Source organism: Phaenicophaeus curvirostris, chromosome 16 (genome assembly GCF_032191515.1).
Source record: "Phaenicophaeus curvirostris isolate KB17595 chromosome 16, BPBGC_Pcur_1.0, whole genome shotgun sequence".
NCBI classification, from domain to species: domain Eukaryota; kingdom Metazoa; phylum Chordata; class Aves; order Cuculiformes; family Cuculidae; genus Phaenicophaeus; species Phaenicophaeus curvirostris.
The window spans coordinates 8,871,614-8,897,053 of record NC_091407.1 but is presented as its reverse complement, the minus strand read 5'-3'; the positions used below and the strand labels follow the sequence as shown (position 1 = coordinate 8,897,053).

The 25,440-nt window shown below is 52.7% G+C and overlaps 1 protein-coding gene across 1 annotated transcript in view; it reads left to right on the top strand.

The window, feature by feature from the left end:
• HS3ST6 (heparan sulfate-glucosamine 3-sulfotransferase 6) overlaps positions 1 to 24,139 on the top strand; it is a 42,251-nt gene extending 18,112 nt beyond the window's left edge. Inside the window, exon 3 of the mRNA XM_069870539.1 lies at positions 23,266 to 24,139. Coding sequence (XP_069726640.1) covers positions 23,266 to 23,884 — 619 coding nt within the window. The 3' untranslated portion in view covers positions 23,885 to 24,139. The remainder of the gene's footprint in view (positions 1 to 23,265) is intronic.
• Positions 24,140 to 25,440: the final 1,301 nt, after the last annotated feature.

Here is a 25,440-nt window from a genome sequence, read left to right as displayed (position 1 = left end):
CACCTAAACTCCTGGGCACCTCGTGCCTGGCCTTACAGCATCCATCGCATGTCCTGGGCTTAGAGAGTCTCCTCTTTCCCCTTGGCAGGGTCCAAGGTCTCATCACGTGGGTGCTCAGGGCACGGTGGCTGCTCGGGTTTTACATCCTCAACTTTCACGGTAGTGGTCCTGGGTGGAAAATTCACAGCAACTCATTTGGTGTCGCCTCCTTCTCCCTCAGTGCAGAGGCAGCTCGGGGATCCCTGAAGTCTAAATGGGCTCCAATTATTCATGCATCTCGTAAGTGAGTCACTCTGGATCTGAAGAGTCGTTTGAAATGCTAATGGGGAATATTGCAGTCAGTCGGGCTGCTGGGGTGGCTACCAGGGTGCAGAGCAGCGTGCTCGGCTGAGCTTGAACCTGCAAGTGATCCTGGTGCGCGGGGCTGTAAATGCCCGATGCCGTGCACTGCTGGTATTTGGAGACAGCAGGGATGGCTCAGCCTGTGGAGATCCAGGCTCTAGAGATGCTCTAGAGATGCAGACTGAAAAGAGCATCCTTGTTCTGGCAAGTGTGGCTTGGTTTGGGGCTACTGGTGTCATGAACTGCTCTGACCTGGAGTGTGCGGAGTGCTGGGACCCTCAGCACCGTTTGAGACTGAAATATGGGGTGAAATAGTTGAAATGAGCTTCTCACAGGCAGCCGCAGAAAACTTTCCCTGTTTGGGCTCTTGAAACACCAGCACGGAGATGTTTCAAGCGGGGAACAGCAGCACTTTGGGAGTGGGATGTGCTGCTGGGCCCCTCCTGGGAGTGATTTTGCATGATTGAGTGTGCTCTGCCGAGGAAACCCCCCGGCCCAGCAGGGACACAAGAGGAATCCAAGTCCTCTTTCCCAGGCAGCAGCTCCGCAGCGCCGGGGTGGCACAAGCATCCCAAGCGGCCGAGGTCGCTGTGCATTTTAATACACAAAATTGATTACAAGCAGGAGAGAATTACATTAATATAGTCGCTTGTCACCGAAGTCTTATTAGTAATCTCCACTCATTAGTCTGGAGAGAATAAGGCTGTGACCTTGTTAAGCGTCCTTGCTGAGGGAGAGGCTGACCACTTTGCTATTGATTTATTACTTAGCCCCTAAACAGCGTGTGTGTGCGTGGCTGTGTCTATGTGCATGCTGCCCCGTGGGTGCACAGGAGAGATTTCTGTGGAGGGAATGAGGAATTCGCCATCTCACCTGCCCCAGCTACACCCTCTGGGCTCGTTCGGAGTTAGCAGCTGCTTTCGGTGGGAACCATACTGTGCAAAATGGAGGAAAAAAAAACCAAAAAACCACAAAAAAACCCCAACAAACCCAAGGATCTGGTAGTGATTGATGGGAAAGGACAAGACAAGTGACAGATCCCGTCCCCTGAGGCCACGTCACGCTTCTGCCTCCTGCCCGGCGCTGCGTGGTGCCGCTCGGCAGGCGCTCTTCTGCGCCGCCCAACTTCCCAGCTGCTCCGGAGCCCGCAGCCCCCCAAACACTCATCCTGGGGGGCCTGTGGCTGCTGCCTCGCCCCCTCTGCTCCTCGACCAGGGGCAGGATGGCTCCTCTGTAAGCCCGGGCTGACTTCTTGCTGCAGGTGAAATCCAGCCCCCAAAGCAAACCACAGGATAGTGAGGAGAGGATCTTGGAGGGGTGTCCTGCTTTCCTGCTCTAGAATCGTAGAATTGTTAGGTTGGAAAAGAGCTTTGAGATCATCAAGCTAAACTGAACCTGTCCACTACCAAAATGCATCCCTGAGGAACTCATCTACCCATCTTCTAAATACCTCCAGGGGTGGGGACTCCACCACCTCCTCGGGCAGTGGTTCCAGCACCTAAGAACCCTTTCAATGAAGAAATTTTTTCCTGATGTCTAATGTAACCTCCCCTGGCACAACTTGAGGCCATTTCCTCTCATCCTGTCACTTCTTACTTGGGTGAAGAGACCACCACCCACCTCTCTACAACCTCCTTTCAGATAGTTGTAGACACCTGCACTGGTGTGGCAGGATCCTGAAATGCATCTCCCACCTCTGTGGTCCTATTTGATGTTGTTTTATTACATTTTTTTGCTTCTTCGAGTCTGTTTGTGGGTGCTGATTGTGCCCCAAAGCATTCACAGAATCAAAAAATTATTTCAGTTGGAAAAGACCTTTAGGATCATCAAGTCCAACCATCGATCCAGCCCTGCTAAGTCACCACCAGACCGTGTCCCCAAGTGTGACATCTGCTCATCTTTTAAATGCCTCCAGAGATGGTGACTCCACCACCTCCTTGGGCTGCCTCTTCCAGTGCTTGACAACCCTTTCAGGAAAGAAATTCCTCACAATATCCAACCCAAGCCTCCCCTAGTGCAACTTAGATCTTCCCCTGCCTCTCTGCCGGATGCCTCACCCCGTGGGCCGTGCTGTCCGTGCTCTGCCTGTGTTCCTAAGCTCCCCTGTAATTCCAAGTGACAATGTACCCCCACGGACACCCTGCCAGGGAGGAAACGTCAATAAGAGTGGAAAAGAAAGAAATCCTCCAATTACCAGGAGCGCGGCAGGGGCTCGATAAGTGCCATTGATCAGATGCTCGTCAGCGCAATCCCTCATTGCTGCCGCTTGTCAATAGATGCTGCGGAGCAGGAGGGGGCTGCTGGCCACCCCTCTGGTCCCCAGCCGATGCAGCCCTGTCGTGGTGGTCTCCAGGGTTGGAGATGATGGTTGCTGATGGCCAGGCAGAGCTTTTCCCAGCCGCTGGGACCCGAGCGACAGCCCAGCGGGGCACGAAGCTGGAGCAGGGGGTGTTGCTCTTCAACAAGAGCGTTGTCCGCTTCCTCGGGTTGCTTTTATATTTCGGAAAGTCGTGTTCCTAAGGCGCACAAGCCATGAGAAAAATTTCAAGAGGCCTCTGCCAAGTACTTTCAGCTGGGAATTTCAGTTTTGTTGAGGGAAGGGATCGTTTGTCTCCGTGAAAAGCCTATTTTGGGGGGAGGGAGGGAGTTGAACGTCCCCCTGCGGTGTCAGAGACCCAAGCGTGACAACCTGCATCCGCTCTGCTGCTACCCGGGCGGCGCGGAGCTGCCGCTGGTGCCTCTTCTTCACAAAGGAGCTGTCGGGCAGGGGCCAGACCGCTGCTGGAAAGAGAAGGGAAAAAGGCATCCCCAGGGGCCTGATCCTGCCCCGCAGGGAGGGCGAGTGCTGCTGCCAGATCAGTGCGGGCATTGGAGACGAGGGTCTGGCTGCGGTGGTGCTGAGCATCCCAGCGCCCCAGTCTGGGGAAGGGGCCGTGTGCAGGAAAGGGACCAAACCTGCCGCAGCAGCGCAAGGTGCTGAGCAGCCGGGGCACCATCCTGCCCTCACCTGCCAGGTTTTCCTGGTCTTGTGCTTTATTACTTGTTTTGAGTTTGTGTGGAGATGGAGGGTGGCTGAAAGCGTGGTGGTGCTCCGTATCCACCCCGGTGTGGAGCTCGGACCTCGTCTGGGGTGGGTGGGTTAGACGGAAGGGTGATGGGTCGTGGTTTTATTGGAAGGTACTGTCTTGGTGTCAGCCCTGACACATGGCTCCCAGTCACTTGTGTCTCCTCGCTCTGTGACTGGGGCTATGTGTGTGCCTGTGCCACGAACCTCGCTTTCTTCCAGCCCGTGGTGAAGGGTGTCTCGAGCACCCTCAGCCCTACTGCAGATCCCTGTAGGGTCTACCTACTAGGACCTCTGCTGTAGGTCTGCAGGATGCCTGGGCTCTTTTAGGAGACTACCAGGATCAACTGCTGCCAGGACAACCCAGACTTGCCCCGGACCTCGGGGCACAGTGGCAAGGTGGGCATTGCCCGGTGCTGGGCATTGGTGCTTATCTCTGGTGCTCCAGTTGCATCCTACAAGGAGTGGAGATGGTGCCAGAGCTCATCAGCCTTGGGGAGGCAATGGGACTGTCAGGATGGCTGGGTGGGTCCCAATGGGTCCCCATAATTAGCCTGGGTGTGGGCTGTGAGTGTGGTGTGCTGGCTAATTACCCACCACGCAGATGGTGAGGACACACAGTGATGGTGTCACTCAGCCACCGCATCCTCTCCAACGTCCTGATCTCATTGCAAGGCAGATAACAAGGGCCAGCCTCGTCAGTTGTGATCTTGTGACGTGTATTAAAAATTAAGATTTCTCCATTTCAATGTGTATTGGGAAGGGTGTGATGGCTTGCTGTGTTCATAGGACTTAGCAGGGTTTGCAGTGCAGTCTCTGTCATATAAACGGTTCTTAAAACATGAATTACTGACCAGAAACCTTGAATCAGTGATACCTTTTTATCATTAATGACTCTGATGGTGCAAGACTGCTTATAAATGCTATTTCTAGGCAAACATTCTTGAAATAAAAGCAAATTTGGGTTTCAGTTACATACCAGTCCTGCAAAGGTTTGGTGATCACTTAACTCCAGCTGTGGGAGCCTTGTGTCAGTGTTGAGCAGCCTCATAGGTGGATGACTTAGACCTTAGGTTGTGTGTGTGCGATGTACCCAGCTCTGACCTGAAAAAAGTCCCCAAAACCCCTGCTTCTGTTCAGGTCAAGTTAGGGCCAAGTTCATGGATGAAGAGGAAGGGTAACCACTACCCTTTGGAAAGAAATCTGGCTGCAAAACCCTCCCAAGCTCAGCTGGGATGCTCTCAATGATAGATTCGGCTCTTCACGTGGCAGCTGAACAGAAGTTTTGAAAGCACAGTCTGAGTGGAGGGGCAGGGTTGAGAAGTATTCTGATTTTGTTATGAGTCTCAAAAGACTTGGTGTAGCTCCTGGAGTCACGGGACAGGGAGAGTTTCAGTTCTTGCTTGTAGCAAGTATCTCCTGAAGACAAGAATACTGAAGGCTCAGAAATGAGAAGCAAGCTTTGGAGAATCATAGTCCATATGTACATGCGTAGCTGTGTTTGAAGACAATCCCACTTTGAGCTGTGCTTGGCTGAAGGTGGTTAGCATTCTTCTCACCTACAGAAACACCTCAGCAGTGATTTCTTGCAGTTATGAAACCATTCTGAGTTTACAAGCCCCAAATGATTGCTGGCAACCTGATGAAGGATGGTGGCTCCACCACGGTTGGAAGATCTCAGTGGATCACAAGAAAACAGTTGGGAGCAGTTCAGTGTGGGATCATGGAATATCCTGAGTTGGAAGGGACCCAGAAGAATTGTTGAGTCCAGCTCCTGTATGAGTTCCTGAATAGGTCAGAGTTGTACAGAAGTCTCCTTTCCTCCTGGGTCTGGAGGTAGAACCTTGAAGCAGAAGAAGTCAGAAGGATGCTGAGGCAGTGGCTGGGTGTCCCCACCAGTGGGCAGGTAGGGAGGTCTTGAACCTGGCCTTGAACACCTCCAGGGACGGAGCAGCCACAACTTCCCTGGGCAGACTGTGCCAGGGCCTCACCACCCTCGTCGTGAAGAAATTCCTCCTTATGTCCAGTCTAAATCTGCCCCTCTCCAGTTTATACCCATTGCCCCTTCTGCTATCACTACAAGCCTTTGGAAAAAGTCCCTCTGCAGCTTTCTTGTAGCCCCTCCAGGTACTGGATGAATGGAGGATGGAGAGGAGCAATTTTAAAGAACAAGTAAAACTGTTGCCACTTCAAAACCAGTCTCAGAATTGATGCCAGGACTCCAACAGTCTGATACTCCTTTATTCTCCTTTTAATTAATTCCTTTGCCTCCAGTGAATTTCCATCTTTTATTTCTGCTGCAATCAAAGGGCTGTAAGCAGCAAGGCTCACATTAGGAACAGACCCAGCCAACCTTTCTTTAATCTTCCTGTATCAGTTTCTTGTCTTTTCTGTGCATCTTCTTTCCACGATGCATCTGAGGCACAGATGCCAAGAGGTGACTTGTTGCAGGAGAGACGGGGCACGCAAAACCCTGGCGTTTGCTCTCAGCAGCTCTCCTTTGCCGGCAGTTTTTTATGGCAGCGAAGAGTAAGAGCCCAGATAACCTTCCTCAAATACACAAATGGGCAATTATTTGGTCACCTGAGAAGTGCTTGATGATTTATGGTGTTATTAAAAGGTGACGGTAAGAGTAGAAAAGACTTGTAACATCTGCACCAAAAACCCTGGCTCTGACCCTCACACCCCAGATACCAACATATTAAATATCCAAACAGGCATTCAAGCCTGCAGATCGCTTTGACAGAGATCCCTGCACATCTGGTAACGCTTGGCCTGATACTTAAGACCCCGGACAGTCTGTAATTAAAGGTAATTCACTCCTTGCCCCGTAGTGAACTCGAAGAGACTGTTCCTGCTCGAAGGGCGGTCTTCAGGGGAGCCTCATGGAAGAGGGATGTGCAACCAAAGCTGATAGGAAGATGAAGATGTGCTTTGCTGGGGGATGAGAGTTGTACCATGGGAAAGCAGTCATCTCCAGGGAGCCCAGGAGCCCGGGCTGGAGTTTTCATGCTTGGTGGAAGCTAAGCCTCATCTCAACCAAAAGCTCTGTCTTATTGTTAGTGATCATTGCAGCTCCAAAGCAGCCTCCGTGGCTCGTGGGTCTCTTCCTGTGTCCAACGTGAGTGTGACAGCATTGGATGTCCTTGGGCAGACTGCTGCATCTTCTCATTTTCTTCCCCTCTGAAGACTATAGAAGACCAGGGTGATGCTGTTGGCTCAGGTGGTGGGAGCCTGTGTTGCTGAAGCAATGCAGCATTCCTCTTTTACCCTTTCTATCCATTATTTGCAGTTCCGGCTTCTGTCCCCCCCGGATGAGCATCCTGCTCATTGGAGGGAAGAAATCAGAGCTGGAAATGAAAGGTGCAAAGAATGGGCTGCTCAAGAAGGTTTGTGGTGCTGCACCTTGGCAGGGATGGCCTGGATGTGTTATTGCAGAGTCTGCATGTAGGAGGGTCAAAGAGCAGTGTGGGATCCGAGACAAAACACTCCTTTTGTGGACTTGGTTCTCCGCACCTTCACAGTTGGAGGAGATCTCTTCTTCCAGACCCTGGCGGGCACGAATTGATGAGGTGGTGTTGGCTTTGGTGGAGCAATGCTGCTTTACAACAGTGGGATTCCCAACTTGGAATTACATCTCAGTCGTCCAGAGCTGCTTTACTTTGTGCAAACACTGATTTTTAGTTACAAGTGGGATCAATCCATTGGTGGAAGGGGCTCAAACAGGCACATTCACTTGCTGGAGGTCTGCATTGAGCCCAACTCGCAGCTTCTGCTTTGTGCTGAGCTGAAAAGGAGCAGAGAGAGGAAGATGCACATGTTTTCAGAGAGCAGGGGAGAGCTGGCAGCAGTGGCGATAAAAGCAACATATGTCTGATGGAATAAGTGGAGAAATGCGGGCCAGATGGCTGGAAATACTAAGAACTGTTTAATAATTTCTAAACTCCTTGCTCTCTGGAGCAAGATTATGGGCTCTTGCAATCTTTTCCTCTCTGCTCAATTTGCCTCCTGCATAGGCTGCATTGCTCTTGGCTTCGGGTTGAGCTCTTTGTATCGTTTGTGACCTTCAAAAAATTGTGAAATTATTATCTGGGGTGTTAACATGGACCGTCTTTCAGGGAGCAGCCAATGATTTGTCAGGATGACCCCTCCATCCCAGGGAGGTGAGGCTGTGGAAGTGCCTTTGGGTTGTCCCAGTCCCATACATCTTATAGGGTCTGAGCAACCTGGGTCCTGGGGGAGGCTGGGCTCACAGTCAGGTTCATGCCGACCGGGCTGGGTCAGTTTGAAAATTGGAATATCTGTGCCAAATGCTAGCAAAGTCACTGTCAGAGCACAAGTAGATCCGTGGGACAAGCGCACGCTGTTCCAACCCCTGAACTTGGGCAGAGTGAGGTCTGAGTTCTCCAGGGACGTGGGGCTGTTTAGCCTGGAGAAAAGAAGGCTGAGGAGAGACCTTGTTGCTGTCTGTAGCTCCCTGAAAGGAGGTTGTGGTGGGATGGGTGTTGGTACAAGTGACAGGAGGAGAGGAAACAGCCTCAGGTTGTGCCAAGGAAGGTTTAAATTGAATATTAGGATAATTTCTTCACTGCAAGCATTCTCAGGCACTGGCAGAGGCTGCCCAGAGAGGTGGTGGAGTCTCCATCCTTGGAGGGATTTAAAAGCTGAGCAGACAAGGTGCTCAGGGGTAGTTTAGTAGTGGACAGGTACGGTTAGACTTGATGATCTCAAAGGTCTTTTCTGACCAAACGATTCTATGATTCTGTGGTTTGCACTGGCTCTCCTCTGGCTCCTGTCAAACCACAGACCTCAACAGAGAAGCTGAGCTCAAACCCCTTGTGTTGCAACAATTGTCTTTCCTAGGAGAGATGATGGAAACCAGGTCCTATGCGCTGCCAGCCTCCTCCTGGCAGTGGCCAAACCATGTTATGTTGGGTAAGGAAGGAGAGAGAAAGAGTTTGAAGGGGTTTGGGGATGAAGATAGAGGTGGTTGAAATGCTCTTACTGATGGTTCCTCAGGCTCTTACTGATGGTTCCTCAGGATCGTTTTCTGGTGATCCCTCACTGCTGCATTATCCTCCCTGGAAGCTGGGAAGGACTTGGAGACCCTGGGGGGACCCAGCCCAAGCTTTCTTTAGGTGTCCTGATCTTTGTCTCACCTTCATTAGAGGCTGCTTGTGGTGTTTCAAAACTGGAGAGGCTTTCAGCAGGAAGAGATTTGTGTTTGAGGGGAAAGGATGATCTTTTCGCTACTTCAGAACCTCATCATCAGCTGCAAAGTGTCTCTGTGGATGGTTGTAAAACCAGATTTTTTTTTTCCTGTTTTCTCTAAAATATTTGTTATTTTGTACCAGACAAATCGCAGTCGAGGTGGTTGTGTGGTCTCCTCAGGTACAGATCCTGCCGAACTCTGTGCTCCTCCCCGGAGGTGGGGACACTGCAGAAATTAAAAAATTGTATTATTTGGGTGATCTTTCTTTATTTTTCTTAAGCAAAAACTGTTCTTGGAGGGCAAAGGGATGACAGGAGCTGAAACTGCAGTTACGTTAAGTTGGAAATCCTAAATAATCCAAAAATAAAGCAGGCTGCACTTTTGGAAGTTGCTTTATTTCCTTGCACAATGGAAGGGAGGGTAAAAAAATAAATCCATGTATATACCCTGTTTCAAGGAAACTGAGTTGCAAATCAGAAAACAAATTTGAGTTAATTCTTCTTTTCGCAGCACAGCTCCATTCAGCTCTTTAAAAGTCAAGGGATTTGGGGATCTGGAGATAGCATCAATGTGTTTTGGCAACAAGTACAAACTGCAGCGGGTTTTAAACCCTCGGAAGCTGGTTCTGATCAGTAGCTTTGCTTTTGACAACTTTTTTCCCCCCCTTTTCAGAAAAAAAAAAAGGGAAAGGGCTTTTTGTAACACAGTTGGGCGAGAGATGGGGAAAAATCTGTTTGAAATATGCAGGGACCTGAAAGAAAATCTTGAGTGAATAATAAGTTTAACTGACCTTAAAATATCCCATTGCCATAAGGGATTTGAGAGTAATACTTCAAATGAGTTTTTGATGAGGCTCTCCCGGCTGTGGGGAATTGAATATTTTACCCAACACGTTTGCTGAACTCAATTTTCACAATAACCGGGAAAAACTCTTCTGAAATGCCTAAAGAGGTTTTTATTTTGTGTTTGTGTTTTTTTACTTTAAAGCTGCTGCCGTGAAAGGAAAAATCAATTTATTGTAAGGTGACTTTTCAGAGCTATTTTTTTTCCTCCCCCAATGTTGAATTTCATCCTAAAGCAGAATTCCTCCTGGATGCAGGAGAGGTATGTGGGCTCCACGTGTCCTTAGGTCCTTGATCCTTGTCCTCTATCGAATGGGGCTGGAATGGTCCGTAGGATCAGCAAGGCTGGGGGAAGACAGACAGACAGACAGCTGGGCGGACAGACAGACAGACCGTGTGATTGCTTAAGCCACATTTCCTTAGGAAGCCAGGCTAAAAATAATCAAAATCCATTCCTTCCCCACAAACAGCTCCGGTTGCCACAAACCGATGCTTTTCCAGTGAAGAAATGGTTTGTTTGAGAATTCCCAGTTGCTCCTGCTGGAGGGACGAAGGGAGAACCGATACCGGGGAGGGGAGAGACCTGAACCTGTCGGGGTGTGGATGGAGCCCCTCCATCCCTGGGCACCTGGGGCTCATCCAGCGTGGGTGATGGGGAGCTGGCAGCTGCTCAGCCTGGGACTGGGGCTGGAGAACCCCCCCATATTCTGAGCCTTCCCTGTGCTGCTGTGGCTCCTTTCTTTAGAGCTGGAGAAACAGCTTCATTTTTTCACAGCAAAGTGCGTAATCCGCCCCCGTCTCCCTCCTCGGCAGGGAATTTCCTTCGCCTGGGGACCAGATGAACCGCAGAGCGAGGGGAATGGGGACAGGATGGCGTTAAAATGGAAGGAGGAAGATTTAGATTAGACATTAGGAAGAAATTCTTCACAATGAGGGTGGGGAGGCCCTGGTGCAGGTTGCCCAGAGCAGTGGTGGCTGCCCCATCCCTGGAGGTGTTCAAGGCCAGGTTGGATGGGGCTTGGAGCCCCTGATCCAGTGGGAGGTGTCCCTTGGAGCTGGATGGGCTTTGAGGTCCCTTCCAATCCAAACCATTCCATGATTCTATGATCCCCAGCATCCCAAAGCCTCATTGTCTGGCCTTGGCTGGGATTCTGAGGCTTCTCCCTTATCTGCAGAGGAAGCAGTTATGAGCTCCCATGTGATGGGCTGCAGATTGGGGAGAGAAGTCCTGCGCACACATGGAAGTGCCTGAGCAGGTTGTCAGGCAGAAGAACCATTTGGCAGCCACTCTGAGGCCACGAGCTGCACATCAGGGCTCCTCTCCCAGTTCCCTTCGTCCGGCTCCTGCTGGGCTTTCGGCACATGGTGCAGTTGGGGTGGCACAGAGCAGCTCAGGCTGCACGAGCGCTGGTGTCTCACGTCACCGCTGTGCTCCGGGGCAAAGCTCAGCTCTGCTCTTCGCCAGGAAACGGGGCTTTTTCTGATAGCAAAAACCAGAGCTAAATTTGTTTCCCAGCTTCCCCCGGGCTGTATTACAAATTTGACACAGATGGGGAATCTTTTTTGTTTCTGTGGAAAACTGGATGCAATTTCTGCCCCAAGAAGAGAAGCATGAGCACATTCGACCCGAGACAAACACCAAACAAGCCGGGTTTCTGGGTTTTGTTGTTGCTGGAGGCAGGGAGGGCAGATGAGCTCCTGCAGCTCAGAGCCACCGTGAGCTGTGGCACACGTGGCAAGTGCTTTGGGGAGAGCCAGGAGCTGCTCCCAGGGGGAAACTGTCCAGGTGCAGAGATGGAGACCATCACAAGTGGGTTTTAGGTCACAGTTTTGCCTATCAGTGCTCAAAGCAAAGGAGGGAGGCTACAAACTTTAGCACAAGCTGGTGGGACATGGGACTTTGGGCTGATGGGTGCTGGATATTTAAGGTCCCTTCCAACCCTCTTCTCTCAAGTGACAGGGGGCAGGACAAGACAGAATGGCCTCAAGCTCTGCCAAGGGAGGTTTAGGCTGAACATTAGGAAAAAATTTTTCACGGAAAGGGTCATTGGGCACTGGAACAGGCTGCCCAGGGAGGGGGTTGAGTCATCTTCCCTGGAGGGGTTTAAGGCACAGGTGGATGAGGTGCTGAGGGACATGGTTTAGTGATTGATAGGAATGGTTGGACTCGATGATCCGATGGGTCTTTTCCAACCTGGTGATTCTATGAAACCATTCTATGATTCTAAGCTGTTGTGACCTCAGCTCTGGGGAAGGGGGAGACAGAGGGGCTGGCTTGCTCTTGCCTGAGGTCTGTTGGGCACCATCCAGGCTTTGCTCTCCAGCCACAGGGTGAAACCTCTTTCCTTTCAGATGCAGTTATGCCACCCTCACCCTGCTCAGGTAGGGAAGGCAGTGACGAGGAGGGCTGGGCAGCTCTGGCTCCATCCCTGCCTCCTTGCAGGATGCTGTCTCATAGGGTTTGGGGTGGCCACTGACTTGGGATGGGTGCAACCTGCTGCTCTGCAGAGCTGTTCCCTGCTCCAGGCCATCAGGCAGCGTGCAGCCGTGTCTCCTGCCAGGGCTGGGCAGATCAGCCCAGCGATGCCCGCACGAGCTGTCAAAGGCATTACAGCAGCACTGGGCAGATTGGAACGGCCAGAGCCTGCCTGCAGCTTGAGGTCCGGGGGGTCTCCGATGGAACACTGCTGTCTCAGCGCATTCCTACCCCTCCTGCCTGCATGTGGCTGCGGCATCGCTGCTTTGCTGTCCTCCCCTCCGCAGGATCTGCCCCACACCTGCAGCAGCTCCGGGACCGGGCGCCTGCAGGACATCTGCTCCCTGCCCCGAGCTCCCCAGCATCCCCACGGAGGGTCTCCACACACCAGGTGGGAGCTGATGTTGCAGATGATGTTGCTCCTCTGCCAGCTATTGAACCCGGCCCAGGCACCCGCAGAGGTTTGTCTAAACTCAGGTAATTGCACCAATATGGAGTTTTCCTCCCTCTGGCCAAGCCCTACAGCTTGTGCATCACTTCGGGCTGTTTGGTAAAGCCGCTGCTTGCTCAGAGCAGGGCTGGGCTGGTCCAGCACCAGGCAGGGAGGGCAGGATTGGCACTGCTGCCTCCTGTCCCCCTCGCTGTGGGCAGCCCAGGACACCCTCTTGCTCAGATCCCGGTGCCAGCAGCGGATGATGGTGCTGGGGGGTTTGATGCCATGGACCATGGGTTCCTCCCCTTCAGGGGTGGTGTGGGGGATGCTCCTGGCCAGCCGAGGTGGTGGCAGGCGGGGATGGAGGCTGCAGGGAACCGGGGTGGAGTGAGGCACCAGCTGGGTTCTTCTCCTTTGGAAGAGCGGGGGACCCCGTTTACGGGGGGAATGAGGTACTTGGTCACCAGCGATTTCAGCAAGCATTTTCTTCCCAAATACCTTTGTGGATCCGGCCAAGAGAGCTTAAAATTGTCACTGGAAACTGTGCTGATGGATCCCCGTGGCTTCGTTGCAGACCTCAGACCTGGCTCCAGTTCATGGGCGAGGACTGATTTATGTTTTCTTAGGTAGAACTGAGACAGTTTTGGAGCCGTTTCAGAACAACTCATGGTTAGTTTGAAGCTGGAGCTTCGAGCAGGACTCGGTGCTTGTTCAGCAGGGGAGAGCCAGGCTGGGAAAGCATTTTTGCAGAAGGCTTCATGAAATGCAGCCAGTGGACTCGCCCCGTGCTAAATTGGCATGATGGGAGAGGGTCGAACTGCTGCCTCTCCTGGAGCGTTTTTGATTTCAAAGTCATCACATCTGACCAGTGCATTTAAACTGGATGTGGAAGGTGTGGTGGGTAGGAGAAATACATTACATGCATTAATTGCTCATTGTAGCATCCAACCCCTGGAGATGCCAACAATACCCGGTGGCCCTGGTACGTGGCTTCTGCTCCCAGCTCTGGTCCAGCAACCAGTGAGGGCCAAGTTCCCATTTTTGTCCATTTAAAAGTGGAGGGAAGGTAAAAAAGACTTGAAAATGTTGGAATGAGTTATCTTAAAAGCGGTAAGGCTTCTCTTCCTGGAAAGCTGATGCAGGGATTTCCTTCCTCGCTGAGTGGGATGGGTGTGCAGGAGATGCGGATGGAGGATGAAGAGCACGGCAAAGGGTGCTCTCCTCCCTGGAGCGTGGGCTGCAGGGGGACAGCCTCAGAGCTGCCATCTGGAGAGCCTGGCAGCCCCTTCCCCATCGCTCTGCGAGGGTCTGGGCCGGGGCTGGGTGAGGCAGCGGGGCCAGCCCCATACTGAGATCAAATAAACCCAAATACACTGAAATTATTCATGGCTCTGGGGACTTGTCTCGCTGCCTCGTCAGCATCTGCTAATCAAATCAAAGCAGCTGTCAATTCGCCGGCCAGCGGGAAGGTCTCGCTCTGGCAGACATGTGTGGATTCCTCCTTTCTTCCTCCCTTGCGCCGGCTCCCGCTGCTCCTGCACCTGCGGCAAGGGCTGGGACCGAGGTGTCCAGTGTGGGGCTCCTGGGGATGCCCCTCGCCTGCATCCCGTAATTCAGGCATGGTGGGATCCCAGGAACCCACCGCCGCAGAAGACACTGCAGGCACTGCACCCTGGCTAATTAGTCTGAGCGGAGAAGGATTTGGGGGTGCTGGTTGATGAGAAGCTCGACAGGAGCCAGGAATGGGCGTTCGCAGCCCAGAAACCAACAGTGTCCTGGGCTGCATCAAAAGAATCGTGGCCAGCAGGGCGAGGGAGGGGATCCTGCCCCTCTATTCCCCTCTTGTCAGAGGGATGGGATGCACCACACAGTGACATGAGAGCCCTTGGTGTCCTTGTGCTTTCTTTTATATCTCAGGAACTGCTTTTTAACCAGAGCTGTTTTCCTTTTTCCCACTTGAGGAGTGGAAGAATTCCCATTTCTGCTGGCCATGTAACTTTAAACCTGAAAATAATGAGATTTTTGTGGGCTTTTTATGTCCTTCCCACGCTCCCTGCCTAGGTGGGAAACTGGAAACGATCAGCCCGTTGCTGCAGGAGAAGAAGTCAATGAAAACCAATATGTGTAATTTTTACTTCTGATTGAAAACAAAGACCTCAGACATACTTACAGTCATCTCAGGGCTTGTTTTTTCAAATAGCAATACATTTTGCATCCAAACAGCCCTCCAGAAGTGCGTGGCCTGCCTGGAGCGCTCAGGCTTGGGGACGGCCGCTCTGTAAAAAATAGCTGCCCGTGAGAAACATCTAATTTGCGTTAATTGTGTTATGCCCGTCCGAGCGGCGTGTGCCATCTCGGCACAGCTAGGGTCACGGAGGTGCTCGCCCAGGGATCCCTTCCCCTCCCCTTTGCAGCGATGCAGCCCCCAGCCTGGCAGCCCCATGTGGCTTTAAGAGCAAATTCCTCTTCTTTATTGCAGCACCCAAGGATCCCGCTCACCAGAGGGATAAAATCTGTCACCGCTGCCTCTACTCTGCTTGCAGAAAACTATAATTTGTGTTGCCCTGCGCTCACTCAGGTCGTAAAACACAAGGTGCGTGGTGAGGGGAGGGCACATTCAGAGGGCTGATGCCACTGAAAGGTGTCATAATCGGCTGGATTACTTGCCCGAGTAGCTGCAGGAAAATTTACTGCCTTGGAAAGAGATTATCAGCAGGCGCTGCTGCCAGCAGGTTTCTTCCTTTTCTGTTTTAAGAGGAAGGAAGCTTTCCATCTAATTCCTGCTGCTCACACCGGTGCGCGACGCTCGCCCCCCCCTGCAGCCAAACCACCACAGCAGTGCTCACAACTTAGAAGGGAAAGAAAATAATCCGGGCGATGCTGATTTTTATCCTTATCTCCCCTCTCAGGTGTGAGAGGGAAATTCAAGCCTGTGTTTGAGTTATGCTGGTGTGAGATTACAGCGCACACACACACACACACACACAAACACACTGGAAGGTGCTGAGCTAGTGGAAGGGGATCAGGTTGTGCTCCAGAGGTGTAAACAGGAGGAGGCATAAACCCTTCGTGCTCCAGGGCTCCGAAAACATCTCACCAGACCCCAGCTGCAGGAATGGGCTCTGCATGGGAGGCACCAGGGCTACTCCTGGCCCTGAGCATCCTCTCCTGTAAGTGAGGACAAACCTCAAACATCTGCATCAACCCATCCCAGGCAGAGCTGAGGTGGACCCTAGCAGCAAATGGAGCCGGAGCATCTTCCTGGGCTGAGCTGAGGTGGTTTCTGCCATAGAATGGAGCCAGAGCATCTTCCTAGGCTGGAGCTATGGGCCTCTCATGCAACGAGTTTGCAAGTCCTTCTGCAGTGCCCCCAAACATACGCAGCAGGGACCAACCCAGGGCTTGGTGGGCGCATTCAGGGGGGCTGGTTTTGTTTGATTCCATTCCCCTAGAAGGGAGGAGGGCCGTGGTGGGCCGGGGGAGCTAACCCCTTTAATTGTGTGCAATGAAGGCTGACAGTGCGGAGGCAGAGCCTTTAAAAGGGGTACTGAACCTTTAATTCCTGAATAAATCATCTCCAGTCTGTTGCTCCTTCATCTGCAAGCTGTTTGAGCGCGGGTACATATTCACTGCTGGGAAGGGTCATTTGGAGATCAGAGCCCTCGGCTGACCCAGGTCACAGGCAAGACACCTGCCACAGGCTGTCCCCGTGCTCCCAGGGCCGCCGGGACTCGGGAATCAAAGGGACACTGGGGAGCGAGCTGCGGGAAGAGGATTTCTAATTGCTGCCGTGCAGACATGCTTCATTCCAGAGGGATGGAGAGGGTTGTGTGTGCCTGCTGCAGCCCTGCCCTCGCCTTCCACCGGCCCCGGTCCAGCGTCCCACCAAGGCTGGGCTGACGGGTTTGGAGGATTCACATAGCAGTTCTGTTTTGCAGCTTGTTTAACCCAAGCAGCGGGTTCAGCTGCTTTATCCCTGGTGGTTGTTTGAAAGACATCTTTGCCTGTTGCCAGCAAACTGTTGTCTCTGGGAGCAAGGCTGGTTTTGCTTCAGGTCCTCTTCCTGCAGTAGAGGGATGTGTGTGGCACTGTCCTGCTGTTATCTTGACTCTGGCTGAGCTCTGGAGGTGGGAAATGGCCTCATGGACAATGGGATGTTTGTTGCTCAGGGCGGCCGTGTCTTTGTGCCTTGGCTTGGGGCACCAGAACCAGCACAAGCACGGAGATGCTGAGCGGTGCTGGCTGTGACGGGTTCCCACAGACGTCAGTGAGGAGTTCAGCTGCTCTGCGTTTTTGGGGTGACCGCATGCATTGTAGTTCTGCGATAGAGAAAGGCAAGGAGGGTCCGTCTCCAAATCCCACGGATGCTGCCAAGAGGCCAAGCAGCCTCTTACCCTGGTGCTGTCGCTCGCAAGCAGGGAAGGAGCTGTGCCCTTATTAACTCTGACTTCTGCTCTTCATAATCATATGCTGTTATGTGCATTCACTGGGAGCCCTTTGGCCTTAACAACCCTGCTGGAATAAGCGTGCAAAGGAAAAAACCTTCAGGGCCTTGAGCTGCCCATAATTGCAACCCCCGGCCGTAAACATGAGCGGGATCGCGATGCAAATGCTGAATGGCGAAGGGAGTGGGGATGGTTCCACGCAGGAGCAGGGGCTGCAGCTGCCCTGAGGTGTTGGAGGGGGGAACTTGGCCTTTTTCTCGCCTTCCTGCCAGGGCTGGGGACTTGGGGTGCACCAAGGTTTGGATCAATGGACAAAGGAGCCATGGTTTCCCAAATGGCCCCAGTTCTTATCAAGGTTAATAACTGGGTGTCGGGTGACTGGAAAGCAGCCACTCCATTAGAAATGCTAATGGCTTCTTCCCTTTCCCTGCTCCACATCCCCCACATCTTGATGCTAAACAGGTTGGAAAGCCAAATGCAAAACTTCTCAGCTCCTGACCCTTCCAGGAACCCCCAACAGACCCCTTTGCTGCCCCTCCAGCCCATGCCTTTCATAGTATGAAGCACCCGGGCTCTGCAGCCAGTGAGGGAGCCCCTTGGAAAGGGTCTGTAGGGGCTCAGACCCCATGGGGAGCAGCCCTGCCTGGTGGAACCACCCAGCCCATCACATCTCCCTTCTCTGAGCCTTTTCTGTAGCCTGACCTGGCTGAATCCTACCCCAGGGATCACATCCCCCGTGGTCTGATGGTTGAAGAGCCCTGAGGTCCTGTGTGTTAGCTGGACGCCCTCCAGTCGTGGTCCTGGGTTTTATTGCCTCGATGAGTGGCTGATCAGGGTCAGGAGGAGATGCTTGAGGCTGCCCAGGGATGCTCTGGCTGCAATCCAGGCTGCTCTGGGATGCTCTGGCTGCGATCAGAGCTGCCCAGGGATGCTCCGGTTGAGATCAGAGCTTCCCAAGGATGCTCTGGTTGCGATCAAGCTGCTCAGGGATGCTTCAGCTGGGAGTGAGGCTGCAGCAGGACCCAGCAAACCCCCGTGATGTTTCATGTATCAAACTGTAATTAGGAGCAAAGGGCAGGGGAGTGCAAAGGAGCATTAATAAATTATCTTCCTTGTTGTTAATTGACGTGTCTCAGAGTCAGCCGATTGCTGAGCTGGGGGCTTGGCTCCCCTTCCAGGCGCATCCCAGGCTTGTTACTGCCATCATTAGCATATTCAGGTTTCCCTGCTTAAAGCCAATTAGCTCCTGGCCAGGCCTGATTGGGAAGCCGTGGCCTCATTTACACTTTTTTGAATCGGTGAATGAATCAAAAATAATGGAGCAGGGCTGGGATGGAAAGCGCCCGGGGGCTCTGCCTGCTCAGGGAGCTGCTGGCAGGACCCGCTGCCTTCTCCAAAGGGGCAGCGGGGACAGAGAGCATGGAATATCACAGTAATTAGGAATAAAAAGGAATATGCCCTAATTTGCTCCCGGGCGGCTTGGCGGCGAGATCTGCCTTCCATTGCCTCACACTGAGGTTCAACAGATGCCCCGGTGCTTCCTCCGGGAAGGAGAGGTGATGGAGGGGATGGGGTAGGGGGTAACACGGCTGCCCATCCACGTTCCCTCCCTGCTTTGGGGCATGGGGGGTCCAGGAGAGGAGACACAAGGCTGGGTCTGTCCCTCTGGACATCCTATCCCCCTCGCCGCCCTCTGGCGCCCTGCTTCCCAGCAAAGGTGCTGCTATTTTAGCTGCCTTGAAGGAAGAGACTGGTATCTTGAAGTCTACATTACTGGTTCCAGTATAACAACTTCACAGGGGCTACAAAGGCAGCCTTGTCCCGCTGGGTGAGATAAGCCTGTTGGGGCGATTCATATGCAGATCCGGGTGGTACTGGGTGTCTGCTGGGAGAGGATAAATCTGTCCCAAGCCTTGTCCCCCTCTCCTGGTTCCAAGCTGTTTTACATTTACACAAAAAAGGTTCTGTCCCCCTCTGAGCCCCATCCCGGGCAGCCTGTCACCTTGATTTTGAGGGAGAGGTCCCCCAAACCATGGTGTCACCCCACCTTTGAGGGAGGGGGTCCCTGGAACCACAGCCGGACACCACTGGGTGTCCTGTGCAGAGACAGGGCTGGGCTGGAGCAGGTGACAGGAGCCAGGGGTGCTAAGCTGGACTGGTTTTGTCCCCCGTGCCATCCCATCACCCATCTTATTACCTTGAAAGAGTCACTTTCTTTGGCCCTGCACAAAGCTCTCAACTAGGTTCCTTCTGGCAGAAGTCCCCTTACCTTTCACTCACTTTTGTTGGGAGCAGTTTTGGTCATTGCTTGTTTTTTTTAATAATAATGGGGCCTGCTCTCCCCCAGGAAAGGGTTTTTCTCCCCCTTTTCTCTTTAACTTTTGTTGATAACGTAGAATCTGCAGGGCCTGATGCCTGTGGTTTATCTCAGGTTTGGGTCCTTCCTTTGTGCTCCTGGCACAGAATCTGAGCTGAAGATGCTGCCTGACATTTTAGGGGTGGGTGAATCGTGGGCAGAGCCTGCCCTGCACCCGATGCTGCCATGTGAGTGCCTGGTAGGGAGACTTATTTATCATCAGCAAGGTTCTCCTCCAGCGGCTGCATCCAGTACTTTATGCTCTCGGCTCGGTAGTGGGACGAGTTCTCCTTCATCTGCAACACAGTCATCCTGGAGCTGAGGAATCATGAGCCAATTACCCTGGGAAGTTATGTTGGGCCAGGTTTCTGAAGTCTGCTTTGATTACCTGCCGGCTCTGGCCGTTAATCTGTATTTAATGCAGCTTTCTGCATTTTTATCAGGACCGTAAGTTATTGCACCTTGCTACCTCAACAGAGGAGGTAATTAATCTAAATGAGGGCCCCTGGGAGCGCAGCCGTAATCTGCAATTTCCCATTGACTGTAATAGAGGGAATGTCCTGGAGAAGTCCAGCAGCCCTTGGAGATGCGCCTCGGCTGGGAGCAGTTGGGGGAGGTTACAGAGAGGAGCTCAGCCCTGGGTGACCATGCAGAGTGTGATGTGGAACCACAGCCTGGAGGGTGCAGGGAGGATAACGATGAGTCACTGGGGGGTGGGAGGAAAACTTGGTGAAATGATGAGTGAAAAGGCTCCTGGGAGATTCTAAAGTAGACAGTGGCATTTTCCATTCCTCTCCATGATTATTCTGTTTTCTTTAAGCATTAATAGCTTCACATGTGGAACATTTCTATCTAGGAAACTCCATTTCTTCCCCAAAAGGGTTCTCAGGCACTGGCACCACTGCCCAGGGAGGTGGGTGAGTCCCCATCCCTGGAGGGGTTTAAAAGCCAGGCAGATGAGGTGCTCAGGGATGGTTTAGTAGTGGACAGGTACGATTGGACTCATTGATCTCAAAGGTTTTTTTCCAACCAAGCGATTCTATGATTCTATCTTTTCTGATGCCTTTCAAATGCCAGTTGTTCTACTCTCTGATTTATTATCTTAATAGAAAGGTAAAAGAGCTTGATTTCTCCTCCTGGGCACACAGTCTCCTCTTGAAATACAAAATCCCTGCAAGGCTCATGATGTGCTCCCCACTGCAGTGTCACCTACTTGTGGATAGGGCTTGGCATTCCCAAGATTTTTCCTTCAGGTCACTAAGAATTAACTGTAAATTTAATTAAAGTCTCCAACAATAAAGTGGAGCAAAACAGAAGCCTGGTGGGCTCTTTGCCAGTTTAAGCCAGAGCTGGAGGGAGACAGGGGTTATCAATAATTAACTGGGGTAATTTAGGGGAAAGTATTAGGGAGTTAATGAAAATGTGAAACAGCCTAATTATCTTGCAAGTAACTGGGAGTGATTGAGCCACTGAGGAAGAGGAGGTGTTGCACAATTAACTGCTTGGAGGCCATTCCTAGAGCGATCCCAGGATGATGCTGGGACCCAGCTCCTCTGCCACCATCCTGTCCCCAGGAGCCCATGGGGGTCATACACCTTTTGCTGCCATTAGAAAAAAAGCTGTTCGTGTGCTGGAGCCTGTCTGAGGGTCTAAGTGCTAGCTTGAAGATCTTACAGCTCTAATGGATCGTGTTTGGGGGGTTGAGCCCCCTGATCCAGTGGGAAATGTCCCTGCCCATGGCAGGGGGTGGAACTGGATGGGCTTTGAGGTCCCTTCCAAACCAAACCGTTCCCTGATCCTATGATAAACCCTGTGGCAGGTTTCTGAGTGTAGTTAAGCATGATTTGCTGGCTTGGCCTGTAGGGAGAAGCCCAAGCAGCAGGATGGAGGTGTGCTAACAGCGGTGGTGGGAGATGTGTGGTTGCTTTTTGCTTGGCTTTGGGCAAGCACAGCAGAGAGGGGATGGAGCACGGGGCTGGAAGGGCTTCATCCTGCTTTGGTGCTTTGGGAAGGTGCTTCCCAGCAGGAACACCAGCAGTCGGCATCTCTGGTGAGCACGGTTGTTTGGGGCAGGGGGCAAGGTGCTGAAAAGGTGAGGAAACCACCCATCACTGCCCCAGGATGCAGGTACCCATGAAGAGCACCCCGCCTGCCTGGGCACTGCTGGTGACAAACAGAGGGGACGGGTTGCCAGGCAGTGGTGCCAGGATGGAAAATGGCTCTGGAAAGGCTGGCACTGTCAAAAAGTATAAGGGACTGAGGGGGAAGCCACAAGTGGCTTTTGCCTCTTGTTTGGGGGAGGGAGTTGTGCGGGGCCCAGTATTGCTTACAAATGCTTTTAATAAAGTGTTCTTTCCTGCGTCCAGGGGAAAAAACAACCCCAAAACCTCAAGCCTTTTCCCATTACATAAGGAGCAGATGCTGCTTTCCCGTCACACAGCCCTGGCTGCTGCGTGGCCCCATCCCCTCCTGCTGTGGGGACCCAGCTTCTGTGTAGGTATCTACACAGCAGCTCCTACCCAAGCAGTGGCATTGCTACGTGCCTCAGTTTCTCCTTGTAAATCAGTGTTTGCTCTGGGCTAAATGTTCTGCTGTCTGCTAAGGGAAGTCCTAGGTGGGAACAGAAGACGCTCTTGCTCTGTGTATACATTATATATATTCTTGTGGGCACCCGGCTCTGTAATTTTTATTTCAAATGAACTATTAAAGTGGTTTGGTCATTTCCCAAAGTATTAAGCAAATCACTGGAAGCTTTAGGTCCCCTCCCTGCGGGAAAGCAGCCGCCCTGCTCGAGATGGACCCGGTGCCAGGACACCCGCCCAGTCGGGAGGGCAGTAGGGGCTGAGCAGAACAGGGCTGTGCTCCCAGCAGAACCAGTTTCCAGCCTGCTTTCAGCAAGAGGCTCTTCACTTTTACGTGGCCAGGGAGCGTGTGGATCACCCCAAGCAAGGGGGACCACAGCTTGGGCCACAAAGCTGGTTTGATCTCCGATGAGCCCCACGAGGAGCGAGCTCCATCTGTGTCCACATGGGGTCCATCAGCGAGGGCTCCTGTGCAGTGAGCTGGTGAGACTGGGGTGCCACAGTGAGAGCTGCTGGTCCCCTGGCACATCTGGACTGGAAACTGTGGGGAGCAGCAACAGCAGCGCTGGTGGCATCACAAGCTGGGGAGACGCGCTGGGGGCTGAGCCCTGAGCTGCCTCCCAGCTGGGTGCTCCACACCGAGCTCCTGGCTCAGGGGGATCCACTGCTGGGGAAACCAAGCTCCCTTGTCTCCAGGATGGCCAGAGGGGCTGCATCCACCTCACATGAAAGGCTCTGAGGCCGGTGCCTGCACTGGTGGCAGTGGGGACCCATTCCACAGCCCCTGGCTCCCTGCAGCCACGGGGTGACATGGCTGGGTAATTTCTCTGGCAATTAATGCCTCATTGAAGTGCACAAGGGAACAATCAGGGCAGTGAATTTTACACAGCACAATGGCTGGGCCCTGAGAGGTTTTCTGCCTTTTTTTCCAAAAAGGAAACAGTCTTTTTCTGGCCTTAACTGCTTCCTGGCTGGAGGAGAGGAGGTGGGAATCTTGGTGGGCGTCTGCATCCCCAGCCACCGCTTGACGTTACCCCCTGTGGGTGCACCCCCCCCACATCTGGGACATGTAATCGGTCTGAAGAGTGGGATGAAAACCAGCCACATCCCATCACTGGGGTGGAGGAGGAATTTCCAAGGCTGGGAAGAGGGTCATGGGGGACCTCTGAGTGAGACCAACAGCCTGCAAGTGTCCTCTGGATGGTGCTGCTGTCAGGGCAGAGTGATGGGTTGTCCCTTCCCAGGGACAGACCTGGGGTGGATGAAGGAGAGACTCAAATGAGGCAACCAGAAAAGAGAGACCCGGGCAGAGGAGCTCCTAGGAGGGCTTTTGAAGATGAGGAGGTGACTGGTGGAGTGTGACAAGGGAGTGCCCCTGGCTGGCAGGAGTGGAAGGAGAGAGGATTCCCTGGGCATTTCTGGCTGGGTTTTGGGGCTTGAACTCATCTCCGTCATGGCATCAGGTAGGAGCAGCTGTGCCTTGAGCCCTGACCATTTCCCCTTCTCTCCCCAGGAGCCTGATGCCGCGGACGCTGGAGGGGCAGATCACGATGGAGAAGACCCCCAGCTACTTCGTCACCAAGGAGGCTCCCCGGCGCATCTATAACATGTCTCGGGACACAAAGTTGATCGTGGTGGTGCGCAACCCCATCACCCGCGCCATCTCAGACTACACGCAGACGCTCTCCAAAAACCCTACCATCCCCAGCTTCCAGGCCCTGGCCTTCAAAAACATCAGCACGGGACTGATCGACACGAGCTGGAGCGCGGTGAGGATCGGGATCTACGCTAAGCACCTGGACAACTGGCTGCAGTACTTCCCCCTCTCCAAATTCCTCTTCGTCAGCGGGGAGAGGCTCGTCAGCGACCCGGCTGGGGAGATGGGCCGCGTCCAGGACTTTTTGGGTCTTGAGAGGGTGGTAACAGACAAACATTTCTATTTTAATGAGACCAAGGGCTTTCCCTGCCTGAAGAAGCCGGAGGGTGGCAGCAAGCCCCGCTGCCTGGGGAAATCCAAGGGGCGGCCACACCCCAAAATCGACATGCAGGTGGTCCAGCGCCTGCGGGAGTTTTACAGACCCTTCAACATGAAGTTTTATCAGATGACAGGGCAGGACTTTGGGTGGGACTGAGCCATCCACAGGGCACGCTGCTTTGCTGGGACCCGCTCTGCCCAGCGGTGCCTGGAATCAGGACTTGTGGTCCAGGGATGCTCGTGGCCACCCCGGACCAGGGATGCCTGCGGCCACCCCATCAGCAACTGCCTGCCTTCGTTCTAATTTATATTGGACCTTTTCTGGTGAAAAACGGACCCTTCTGGAGTAGAGAGAAATATTTAAGAAATAAAAACCACAGATGACCCCTCTCCCCTCCCTGATCAGATTAAATATTCTTCCATATAAATTTTGCTAATGTATATTAACTGGGGCTGTTTGGGGTGGTGAGTGGGAGCATGTGAGTGCCTGGGTGGGTGTGTGTGTGGAGAAGATGGCGATGCCGTCACAATAAAAGCTTTGGAAGCCAGTTGGCCTTTGGGCTGTACGGCTGGGAGGGGGGTTGCTAAATCAAATGCTGGTGCTGAGCACAGGCACCAACTGCCGTGGGGCAGTGGGTGATGCTGGCCAAGCTACAGTCCCCAAATGTGGGCTATTTTGCGGAGAGAGGGCAGTCTGCAGGAGTTTCCTCATTAAGAAGAACAATTAACAGTAGCAGTGTTTGAGTAAGTGCCCAGTCCAGGGTTAGGGAGAGGGAGTTGGGTATCACATACCTCCTTATGTTCTTGGAGTAATCCAGATGGTAAAGCAGGACATTTCTAACCCTTAGGATGAAAATCCCTGCTTCCCTCGGATTTGCCCAAACAGAGCAGACAAAAGCCCCAAACTCTGACCTTTCAGTTCAAAGATCTCAATGGATTTTCAAATCTGCAGCCATAGAAGGCAATCATGGGAGGCTGCAGAAATGAGTTTAATCAGAATTAGCTAGTTTTCCCTTCATTAAAGATGAGGAAAACATTTAATTAACCTCTAATATCTTATTAGTGACTTGTGTTTGTCTCTAATGAGCTAATTATGTGTTTTCAAGAGTCCTCAGGCCCTGCATTGTTTGCAAATATGCTTTGGCTGTGGTTTCTTGTATCGCTCAGCATCCCAGAGCTGACTGTCCTGCCAGGAGTGATATCGCCTCCCCTCCTTGCTGGCTTGAATGATAGAGGCAGCAGGTATGGCTTCTCCCCGGAGGCAGTGGCCTCTTTCCTCCCGGCGCTGGAGCAGTCTTACACTGGCACGTGTTGCTTTGCCCTGCAGAGCTCTACCCACTCCTGCATCCTGGCAGCTGGCACCTCCTTTGTGCCCCTTGGGGGTGACGTATTTTCTGTACTGATCATAGAATCCCTAGATTGGAAAAGACCTTTGAGATCATCAAGCCCAACCGCACCTGTCCACTACGGAATCATAATAGAATCATAGGATCACAAGGTTGGAAAATGCTCTGGGTTGTGGTTAAGGCTCAGCACCTTCACCCCATTCAGCCCTTGGGCTCTTCTGGTTGCTGCTGGGATGAGTGACGTGTGCGGGATGGGCTTAACGTGATGTCAGAGCTAAATGCAACCCTTGTCTGCTCCGTGCAGGCAGCAGGAGCATCGCGGTGTCAATGTGCGAGTGGCACTGGGGACAGACACAGATGCCACCGC